Source organism: Ipomoea nil, unplaced genomic scaffold, assembly GCF_001879475.1.
Source record: "Ipomoea nil cultivar Tokyo-kokei standard unplaced genomic scaffold, Asagao_1.1 scaffold2845, whole genome shotgun sequence".
NCBI lineage: Eukaryota > Viridiplantae > Streptophyta > Magnoliopsida > Solanales > Convolvulaceae > Ipomoea > Ipomoea nil.
In genome coordinates, this window is record NW_017619273.1 from 7,931,816 (window position 1) to 7,943,849 (window position 12,034).

A 12,034-nucleotide genomic window follows, 5' to 3' on the forward strand; every position below is an offset into this window, starting at 1 on the left:
TACAACAAAAAATAATACATATGCATTTAATTAATTTAGAATTAAATGTCTATAATGCCTTTATTTAAAAAAAAAAATTATTGATTATAAAAAATTTAAAAAGAGATATAATTTCATTAGTTATATTATCTTTATTTTCTATAATTCAAAGATTCATTACCTTCAAATTTATTAATTTATTATATTCACTACATTGTCCATTGTCTTCTCTTTACATTATCTTGTAATTAAATATCAAATTTATAATACAAAATATGTTATATATATATATATATATATATATATATATATATATATATATATATATACACCAAGTATTTTATACAAATATAATAAATATTAATATTTTGTTCAATGCTTTCACATGATAACCTACGATACACATCTCACAACACATGAAACATGTATGGAAAACTACACTACCAAATATCAACAGGTGTTTGTAAGATAAAGAGTTCATAGTACAACCAAGATCACAGTCATATACACAGCCCAAGGCAAATCTAAAGCTTCATATACTATAATCTCATTGCATGATATATCTCTCTATACTACCACTAATAACCCAATTGCACATGACACACTACCAATAAAAAAAAACAACAAAAACAAAAAAAGAGTACATGTACTGAAGATGGTGATAATGATAATGCTAAAAGAGAATTAAGAAGAATTAGAGAAATTTAAATCAAAAGTAGTATTTATTTAAATTATCACTTTTAAACTAAGGCTCTGTTTGGCAAACCTAGCTGAAAAGCTATAAGCTAGGAGCTGAAAGCTGAAAAGCTATAAGTTAGGAGCTGAAAACTGAAGAGCTATTAAGCTAGCTGTTATGATTGAAAGTGTTTGGTAAAATTAGCTTTTTTGATAAGCTAATAAATGTAAAAAGACTAAAAAGGACATCTTCCTAAAATTTAAATTAGTTTGTTTACATATTAAAATTTAACATTTTGTCTTTAAAAAAAATTAACATTTTGAAATAAAATTATTAGCATAATTATGATCTAGCATCTCATAATGAAGTAGCAATATTATTGCAAATCTCATAATAATAATAATAATAATAATAATCCTTTATTATATAATAAAGTTATATGATTTGGGAAATAATTAATGTTACAATTAATGCCACAACATCCTTTATTATTAAAAAAAAACACAACATTTAAAAAATAAAATAGCTATATATTATATAATCATATAAAAAAATATACTTTTGAAAAATAAAATAGCTATATATTATATAATCATATAAAAAATGTGTTCCATTAGAGTTTAAATTTACACATACAAAATTTGAAATTTGCTTTCCAAATGTAATTATCTTAGTTATTATTTGTATTGTGAAAATTATAATATAGATCAATGTAATTATGTAAATTATCTCTATAAGTTTATTTGAATATGCACATAATTAGAGATTATATTAACCATACAAAATTATAATTATAATTATAATTATAATTTTAATTGTAATTTTTTATTCTATAAAAATAATAAATACTTGACCAATGAAAGCTCAAAAATATTATTATAGACCAATGGAAGCTCAAAAATATTATTATATTGAATAATTTAAAATATTTTAGTTTTTCTATTTTTTATATATATTTATAATAACATAATTTTTTTCCGTGCATCGCGCGGGTGAATTACTAGTAATAATAATAATAATTACGGTGAAAGTTGCGGATAAAGGAGAAGAGAAAAGAGTTTTAATTGGGAAGGGTAAATTATGTCATTTCTTTAAAATAATAAGGATAAAGATGGAAAAAAAGTTAGGAAGTTAGGAGTTTAATTTCGGAACATTACCAAACAGAGCTTATAGCTTATTAGTAGCTTAAAATAAGCTATAAGCTCCTAAGGCTCTGTTTGGCAAACCTAGCTGAAAAGCTATAAGCTAGGAGCTGATAGCTGAAAGCTGAAAAGCTATAAGTTCGGAGCTGAAAATTGAAGAGTTGTTAAGCTAGCTGTTATGATTGAAAGTGTTTGGTAAAATTAGCTTTTTGATAAGCTGATAAATGTAAAAAGACTGAAAAGGACATCTTCATAAAATTTAAATTAGTTTGTTTACATATTAAAATTTAACAGTTCGTCTTCCAAAAAAAAGTAAACATTTTTTAAAATAAAACTATTAGCATGATCATGATCTAGCATCCCATAAGGAAGTAGCAATATTGTCATTGGTTGAAGCCATATTGCTAATTTAAAAATAACATTAATAATAATAATAATAATAATAATAATAATAATAATAATAATAAGCTAAAGATGAAGGGATTGACGTGAAAGTTGGGATAGGGGAAGAGAAAGGGTTTTAATTCATAAGGTTAAAATATGTTATTACTTTAAAATAATAAGGGTAAAGATGGGAAAAAAATTAGGAAGCTAGTAGCTTATTTTGAAACGCTATCTAAAGTAACGTTCCAAAATAAGCTCTTATTTTAAGCTAGAAGCTTATTTTGGAAACATTACCAAACAGAGTTTATAACTTATTAGTAGCTTAAAATAAGCTATAAGCTCCTAGCTTAGCGTTGCCAAACAGAGTCTAAATAAGCTTTGCCAAACAGAGCTTAAGTATTTAGACTAGCGTTATTACAAAGTTGTAAACATTTATTTTAGTGACAATTATAATCACTCTCTCATATGTTATCTTGCATTTATATACTTTAAATTACCGATTTAAATAAACAAATTCAACATTTATTACCTATGCATGGACATCGCCTATATAATATTGTATTAATATACTTTGAAATATTTATTTAAAAATAATTATTGGGCATTATCCCATTCACATAAAGCGCATAAAAAATTAGTATATATATATATATATATATATATATAGGCTTCGAATTCGGTGCACCCCCTCTAATAGATGAGACCATTAGGCCTCCTAATATCCATTGATTCAATTTCCATCAATGGTTGAGATTATAAGAGATTAGGGTAGTAATTAATGACATTTTCTAATGTAAAGGATATATTAGTAATTGTAATTCTAATTTATTTATGGACATAATATTATTGGAATCTGTAGCATTAAATTAAGGAGTTTATGGATGAAAATTAATACTTTGAATTACTACAAAGGTTGATGAGGTGAACTTGGCGTGAACAAGGCTTGATGAGAAAACGAACGGGTAAGTGCATTTACGTGCCATCGTCTGTGCATACGCTGAATATTGGGGTTTTTTTCCGCTGGGATGGTGGGAGGGGGGAGGGGGTTGGTGGACGAACTAGAATATCTGTTATGTGTGTAGCGTGTGCGTGTTCAGGTGGTTGCATACAGGTCTGTTTGTGAAACCGATATGTTGACGGGAGGATGCATAGATAACAATGAGTGTATTTCGCCTGTGAAAGATTGTGAAAAAAAAAAATCACAACCACAATCCTTATAATATGCAACCACTATATGCACAGGTCTTTTCTTGTGCGTGATTTCTTGTGGTTGACTTGTTTTACAAGGAATATATTGTAAAAATTAATAGTTTTTTTTTAGTGGTGTGTGCATTTGTATGATTTGGCGTTTGCAAATTTTTGGAAAATGAACTTAGCATCATGTCGTTTTTTTAGTTTTGTTTTTACACTGGTGTGTGCATTTTTATGGTATGGCGTGTGCAAATTTTTGGCAATGAAACTTTGCATCATGTGGTCTATTGTACACGTCATAACACTCCAATGCACACACCAAATACAAAAAACAAAAGCATATGAAGAAATGCAAAGGTCATGCGCTTTTATATTCTACATGCAATAACATTAAAAAAAATATCATGGTTTATATACATTAAAAAAAAAAAAACCAACAAGAACTAACGCACACACCATACTATAAAAATGCACACACCGCTGTAAGATTGCATTTTAAAATAAAACGATAATAAAGGCATGCACATTAAACTGGTGTGTGCTTAATGAAGTAGGTGGATGCGTAGGAATGAACACGTAGATATTTGCTAATTAGGTTTTATTTCACAATCTATGGCCTGTGCGCACACGGGTGGCAGTGTGTGCGTAATGCTGGTGACAGTGTGCATTCGAGGTATAAGGCGCATGCGTTATGCTGAAATTCTATTATTGCACAGACGTCATTATTATCATGCACATAGCAAAATGTGACAGTGTATATCGCGCAGCAGATTCCCACATACCAGAAATGTGATGCACACAAACTACAATGTGGTTTGCACACACCCAAAATACAAAACGAAAAAGAGAAAATGTAGTCCCAACAAAACATAAATTGATCATTGACCTGGCATAGCCATTTACTAATAAAAACTTTAGGAAATGAAAACAAAATGAAACAAATCAAGATACAATCATCTAAGGCTCATGGAATAAAAATAGCAATATCAATTATATAGGATATAGGGAATAACACATTTAATGTAGATTAGCAGCAAATAAGGCTCTTTAAAATTCTAGATGCCAGATGAACAGCTTCAATCCCTTCCTTTTCGTGAGCAACAACAACATTAGGAACCCACGTCCATAGTTGAGTATAATTTGTGATCGTGGGAATATAAGCTAGGCAAAGGCTACAAAAGAAATAAATATGATTATAGACATTAGCAAAGACCAACATGCATCAAAATAAGTTAACAATATTCCATTGCCAATGAGAAGATTGCAAGAGCAAACATTAATAGGGGTTTGCAAAAACATTTAGCATCACAAATAATTTCAATTTTCCACATCAAAGTGGAGTATAATTATGATGGAGGGATGACAATTAAAAACCAATCTGCAGGCACCCACTCTCACCCAATACGCACAAGTAAGGTTTTTTCAAGGGTGGTGGGTGGGGATTGGGTGTGGATGTGAAAATCCTACTCAAATCCATTGCCAGCAGAGGGTGAAAATCCCACTCAAATCCATCCGAAGCACAGACCATATATAGCAAAATAACGGAGATCATATATCTTAAACACAGCATGACTCTTGTTTTTCAAGAAACTCACTTCATAAAGCTAAAATCTTCCTACAATTCTTCAGCAACCAATCACAAATATTTCGACTAAAGTTATGAAACTCCAGATCTACTTGCATCAAGTCCAAAAACTGAAAACAAAACCCCTGAAGATAAATTGGAATAAGGGTATCAAACAAGTATAAATGAATAAGAACAAACTTTTTCCCTCATTTTTCCTAAAACTTGATAGATGAAGCAAAGCAACCAAGGGAACCTACTCATTACCATCCTACAACAGTCACCCACCATCCTACAACAAGCACCATCGAGAACATACTCTCACCGGCCGGAACCCCAACCATCCAACAATGGTCACCTAGCACTGCTAGACCAAAACCCCCCAAATTGGTACAAATTACCAAGTCTAACATCCAAAAAAAAAAAAAAAAATACACCCAACAGTGCGGGACCCTAAACCCCCCAAAAGAAAAAGAAAAAAAAAAACATAAACGAACAAAAAAAAATCACCTTCCTTTCAAAAAAAAAAAAAATCACCGCCACTACCCATAGCTCCCACCATGCCGGAAAAATCACGAAAACAAATACACAATGAAACCCAATAGAAAACAAAAAGAAAACATGAAATCGGAATACCTTGTTGACATCCGGAAGAATTTCTCTTTTGTCGCTTTGAATGCATGAAGAAAGAGCTAGCCATTGAGATTATCACGCCCCCGGAAAAAAAGAATTGAGACGGAGGAGTGAAAGATATTTCACCATCGAGTCGGAAGATTGAACTCTGTGGAGACGGAGGAGTGAAAGATATTTCACAAATCTGCGATCGGAAAAAAAGAATTGAGAATAAAAAAGACTTTGTACCTTCCAATAAAAAGCAAGAAATAAATAAGGTAATATAATAAATATAATGCCAAAAGACTAGAACGGCAGAACGCCCCTGCCTAGTAAATAAATCAGCTCACAGCCTTAAAAATGCAAAGCAATCTCACGCGTTGAAATGAAAAAATAAAAGATCAGGATCTAGGCTCACGAGCTCACCTGGCAAGAGGAGATGCACCGGATTCAATATATATATATATATATATATATATATATATATATATATATATATATATATACTTTTAAAAAGAAAATACTAGATACACTCTCATTTCTTACTCTCAATTTTTACTCTTTCTTTACAAGTTTTTAATGTAGGCATATCCCTTAGGATTCAGATGATGAAAATAGCCAATCTTTATTTGTCATGTCACGAAGTAATGGAACTCTTTTTAAAAATAGAGGGCCCCACTTGCATGCAACTCCACTACCAGGCACGTAGTCTCTCATCCCACGTCACTCTCACGTGGCCCACAAAAGCGTCCTCCGTGCGGCTTCATCGGCACCGCTGTCGATTCTCATCTCCTCCTCTTCCCAAAGCAGCCGAAAGTAAAGAGAATACATCAGCACCAAAAAAGAAAACTCAACCCTGCTTTTTCTTCAACAACCAATGTATCTATATATCTATATATATAGAGAGAGAAGAAAAGCAGAAAAGCAGAAGAAAAAGAGAGAGAGAAGGCTGCCGGACACTGGTTCTGACTAGGGTGAAGGGAAGGGAAACATGGCGGATGGAGGAGATATATCTTTGTCAAGACAAAACGAAGAAGATAATAGCATGGAGAGAATATCAGGAAGAAATAATAATAATAACAATAACAATAGCGACGAAACTAACGGCAAAATAGAAATATCTTTAGCGACGGCGTCGTCGATGTTTCCGGGGTTCCGGTTTTCGCCGACGGACGAGGAGTTGATATCGTATTACCTCAAGAAGAAAGTGGAAGCGTTGGATGAGCGCGTGGAAGTCATCCCTGAGGTCGAGATTTGGCGGCATGAGCCTTGGGACTTGCCAGGTTGTCTTTTCCCTTTCCTAATTTCAGTTTCGTATTGCAGTTATGGAATATGTTCATGGATAATGAAATGATGAAATAGAACTCTAATTGGAATAAGAATAATGAAATAAATCTATTTTGCTTCCATAGTTCCAGTGGTTCTGTTTTCCTGATTATTAGTAAAATGTGCATCCTGGTTTCTGTTCAGTTTTCACATGAAAAAATAAGAGTTAATACCATCTAGGGTCCTTAGATTATAGTGATTTTGTCATGATTAGTTTTAAACTTTCAAATTACTATCTATGTTTGTTCGACTTTCAAATTTTTACCATCCGTAATTCAAGTTAACCACACAAGGTTCTTCAATTAATCAAATTTTTACCACACACATGGTCCTTTTAGGAGGACACTAGTTAAATTTTAAAAGTTGAAGGACTATAGGTGGTTAACTTGGACTACGAATGGTAACAATTTGAAAGTCGAAAGACCATAGGTGGTAATTTGAAAGTTTAGGATTAAACATGGCAAAACCATATATTTGGAGGGGACCCTGATGGTATTAACTCGAAAAAATAAATATCTACATTGGATTTGGATGTTCGTTATTCAATCAACAATCTAAGTTGTATGGATGCTAGTAGTGCTGTACTTTGAATTTGTTGTTTGTTCAATCAACAATCTAAGTTGTATGGATGCTAGTAGTGCTATTTCATATGAAGTTGCAGATAACCACTTTGAAATTTGTATGTTCAATCAACAAACTGTTGAGCATATAATATAACATAAACATAAATGTGCAATCCAACTATCAGCTTAGGCTTTTAGTTGAGATGGAGTACATGTTTCAATTTGGTATCAGAGCCAGACCAAAGGTTATGGGTAACTAGCAGCTGGGTTCATTCACTGATTTGTTATATATGTTCCTGAGAATGCAGGCAAGTCAGTGGTGCAATCAGATAATGAGTGGTTTTTCTTTTCGCCTTGTGGAAGGAAGTACCCGAATGGATCACAGAGTAGGAGGGCAACTGAATCTGGGTACTGGAAGGCCACAGGAAAGGAAAGGAATGTAAAGTCTGGTTCAAAGGTGATTGGGACTAAAAGGACCCTAGTGTTCCACGTTGGTCGTGCGCCTAAAGGACAGAGGACACAATGGATAATGCATGAGTATTGCATTGGTGAAAAAGAATATCAGGTAGTACACACACATTTCTCAATTCTGATGGAAGCTAAACTAGTATAAGCTTGGGTAACAAATTTCATTTCATTTGTTAATGCTCGTTAAGTCTGTTGAACATATCCGTTTCATTTGTTGTACACAGGATTCCATGGTTGTCTGTCGGCTTCGGAAGAATAATGAATTTCATTTGAATGACACCCTGGGAAATTCGAGGAATAAGTCCATTGTGAATACTAGCAACAACGCCTTTTCTGAACTAGAATACACTGGCGGTTTGGGAGGACTAAATGCTGGAGATAGCTGCTCAAAGGAGTGTAGCAGTAGTTTAAATTCTCATTCAGTTGAGCAAATTGACCCCGGATTCGATTGTGATTTGGTTAATGAGATCTCTCAGTGTGGTTCTTCAAGTCACCACAAGGTTCTTCTTTTCCCACTGTTCACATAGGCCTTGTTTGGTAACATAGCTGATAAGCCAGTTTTGGCAGGTTTGACTGGTTAATAGGTTAAGTGTTTGGTAAAATGGATTATTGCATTAGCTTATTGGGGCAATAAGCCAAAATCTAAAAAGCTAAGAAGAGTAGAGTTTTTGGTTAGCTGATTGACCTTAACTATGAAATGACCATTTTACCCTTGTCATCTCTTGTTCATCTGCCTTGCCCCTTTTTCTTTTTGTTTTAGTAACAACAATAATAATGTTTTTCTTTCTTTTTTATTTCATTCATCCTTGTAATCCATAATAATAATAATAATAACAATAACAACAATAATAATAAATAATTAAATAAGTAAAAATTGTAAAAGTAATTTACGAGTTAATAAATCAGCACAATATGTTCATGCCCTTGTAGGCCATTTTACATACAATCAGCTAAGAAAAAACAATTAATTTATTAAACACTTTTTTACACCCAGTTAATACTATCAGCTTGTCATACCAGCTAACTCAATCAGCTATCAGCCATTTGCCAAACACCCCATAGTGTTTTTGTTATTGTTCCTTTTCTGATTGTTTCTTTGATAAATTTTCCTTGAGAGTCCAGTATCCTCGTTTCTTAGTAGTTTTGGAATTTGTTGAACAGAATAGTGGGCTTTGCCTGAATGTTTAATTTCAGGATGATGGCAATGCAGAGGACTGGTTTGCAGATATAATGAGAGATGACATTATTAAACTAGACGATACTTCATTAAACGCCTCTCTAGATGTCTTGTCAGTAAGCAACAAGAAGCCTGGACTAGATATAAAGCCAAAGCAACCATCTCAAGGGTTGATGCCCCATGTGCTTCCGTTTCAAGGCACAGCAAATCGGAGACTAAGACTAAGAAGAGACAGAGTAGCGTTCTTTGAGACATCATGGAATGAAGCATATGAAATCAAGAATGCGAATATCCATCCCCAGAAGATATCCCGATCAGATAAGAAGCAATTTTCAAGACGTTTTATTAGCCTAAGGCTGAAAAGCTTGTCTATTTACATTGTTCTAGTTAGCCTTGTATTACTATTTCTGTTTCTCTCTTCATTAGAAGGATCCTACCCAGTAAAATGGTTTAGAGGCTTTCTCCTTTAAAGAACAGGACTTTAATTAGTACCAGACTGGAATGTGGTGAACAAAGCAGTCTCTACACATGGAAGGCTTGATATAATGGTCAACAATGGTGGCATCGTGGGAGACAAGGTATTGGACATTCTTGATTGCGATGTAACTGATTTTGTTAATGTCTTTCATGTTAACACCCTTGGTGCATTTCCGGGAATGAAGCACGCTGCTCGTGTTATGAAACCCGTGCAAAGGGGGAGCATAATAAACATGGCTAGTCTTGCTGGTGTAATAGGTGGTTATGTACATGCTTATACAGTTATACGTGCTCAAAACATGCAATTGTTGGCCTGACTAAGAACACTGCCCTTGACTTGGGGGGTATCCGAGTCAACTGTGTTTCCCCTTATGTAGTTCCTACACAGATGACAAGGAGCTTTTTAGGTTTGGCAGAGGTGATAAACTTGATGTGTATTCAAACCTTAAAGGTGTTGATTTGATGGCAGAGGATGTTCTTTATCTAGCAAGTGATGAGTCCAAGTATGTGAGTGGCCACAATCTTGTTGTGGATGCTGGCTTCTCCATTTCTAATTTAGCCTTAAATCTTTTCAACCAATAAATTACATTCCATATGCATTTTAAACTTTAAAGGTTATCTGGCTTACGGACATTATTCTATTTTGTTTATTTTACTATACATGCTCATCATATTTTTAAGCTATGTTTAATTATATTGTATTTATTTTTGAGCTATGCTTATATTGTACTTATTTTTAAGCTCATCAAAAAGTCTCTCCCAAGACGTTAGTACGTGCCTAGCTTTTATAATGCTAGAAGCTAGATTTCTCTACAATTACATGCATGGAGTTAATTGGTTTGTTATGCATTCATAGTTATGGTTGTGAAGATGAGAATATAATTGTGTTGTATTCAATAATAATGTCTGAGAGTACAGGGATCGAATATATAGAGATGCTAGATAGAATCCTAGTCTAACACGAATAATATAGTCCTAGTCTAATATGGATAATAGTCCTAATACTCCCCTCAAGCACAATGTTGGCTAGCCAAAACATTGAGCTTGTCACGGAGAGAGAGTTACAATGAAGAGATGATGGAGACTTTGTGATGATATCCGCTACTTGATCCTTGGTTAAAATAAAATGCACTTCTAACTCCTTTTTGGCTATTTTCAAAATGATAGTCAATCTCAATGTGCTTCGTGCGGACATGAAACACTGGATTGACACATAAATAAGTAGCTCCCAAATTATCACACCATAGTCGAGGAGGAGACGCAGGCGGGATGCCGATTTCATGTAACAGAGAAACGAGCCATGTAACTTTTGCAAATACATCAGCGAGTCCATTGTATTCTGCTTCAGTCGAAGAACGTGCCACAGTCCGTTGCTTCCGACAAACTCAAGATATAAGATTACTGCCCAAGAACACAGCAAAGCCACTAGTAGATTTGCGGTCATTCGGATCGCCAGCCCAATTTGAGTCAGAATAGGCGTGAATATCCATAGATGTAGACCGAGAAATACGCAGGCCAAGATTCAGGGTGCCTTTGACATACCGCAGGACTCTCTTTAGAGAGGCCGAGTCTGTAGTAGTGGGAGCATGCATATGTTGACACAATAGATTAACAGCATAAGATAGATCCGGACGGGTTACCTTAAGATACTGGAGAGCACCAGTATGACTCCTGTACTGTGTTGGATCGGCATAGGGAACGACCACGTTGTCTGTGATTTTCGCAGAAGAGACAAGCGTGATTATTGGCTTGCAGTCCACCATGCCAGCACGTTTGAGAATATCCTTCATGTACCGTTGTTGGGATAAAAGCATACCGCCAGATAACGGGACAACTTCTATTCCCACGAAGAAAGAAGGCACACCCATATCACGAACCTTAAATTCAAGTGCAAATTTATCAATAAGAGCAGTAGCACGATGTGAGTCAGAACCCATAATTAAAATGTCATCAACATACACCAAGAAATAAATACGAATATTGTCACGAGAAAAGATAAAAAGAGACACATCCGTCTTAAAAGGCAAGAAGCCCACAGAGACAAGAAAATCATGTAGCCTTGTGAACCATGCATGTGGAGCCTATTTGAGACCGTATAGAGATTTTTTAAGTAAACATACATGATTAGGTAACGACTTATCCTCAAAACCAGGTGGCTGTCGCATGTAAACAGTTTCAGCTAGCTCGCCATTTAAAAAGGCGTTGTGAGTATCCAACTGGCGAATAGACCACACACGAGATACAACTAAAGGTAAGAGAAGACGAACTGTAGTGGGCTTAGCCACAGGACTAGAGGTCTCAAAAAAGTCATCTCCAGCAACCTGATTAAAACCCTTGGCTACTAACCTTGCTTTATGACGGTCTATTGAACCATCGGCCTTTCGTTTGGTTCTGAAAACCCACTTGCAACTAACAACATTCATACGTGGTTGAGATGGAACGAGTCGCCACGTATGGTTATGGACCAAGGCATTG

The 12,034-nt window shown here is 34.4% G+C and overlaps 1 protein-coding gene and 1 pseudogene across 1 annotated transcript; both read left to right on the forward strand.

The window, feature by feature from the left end:
- Nucleotides 1–6,364: 6,364 nt before the first annotated feature.
- On the forward strand, nt 6,365–9,585 carry LOC109159685 (NAC domain-containing protein 60-like). Its single transcript, XM_019307770.1, has 4 exons — nt 6,365–6,831; nt 7,746–8,002; nt 8,130–8,405; nt 9,100–9,585. The coding sequence occupies exons 1-4, from the start codon at nt 6,540–6,542 to the stop codon at nt 9,550–9,552; spliced, it is 1,278 nt and encodes a 425-aa protein (XP_019163315.1). The 5' UTR covers nt 6,365–6,539; the 3' UTR covers nt 9,553–9,585.
- LOC109159686 lies at nt 9,571–10,239 on the forward strand (annotated as a pseudogene).
- Nucleotides 10,240–12,034: the final 1,795 nt, after the last annotated feature.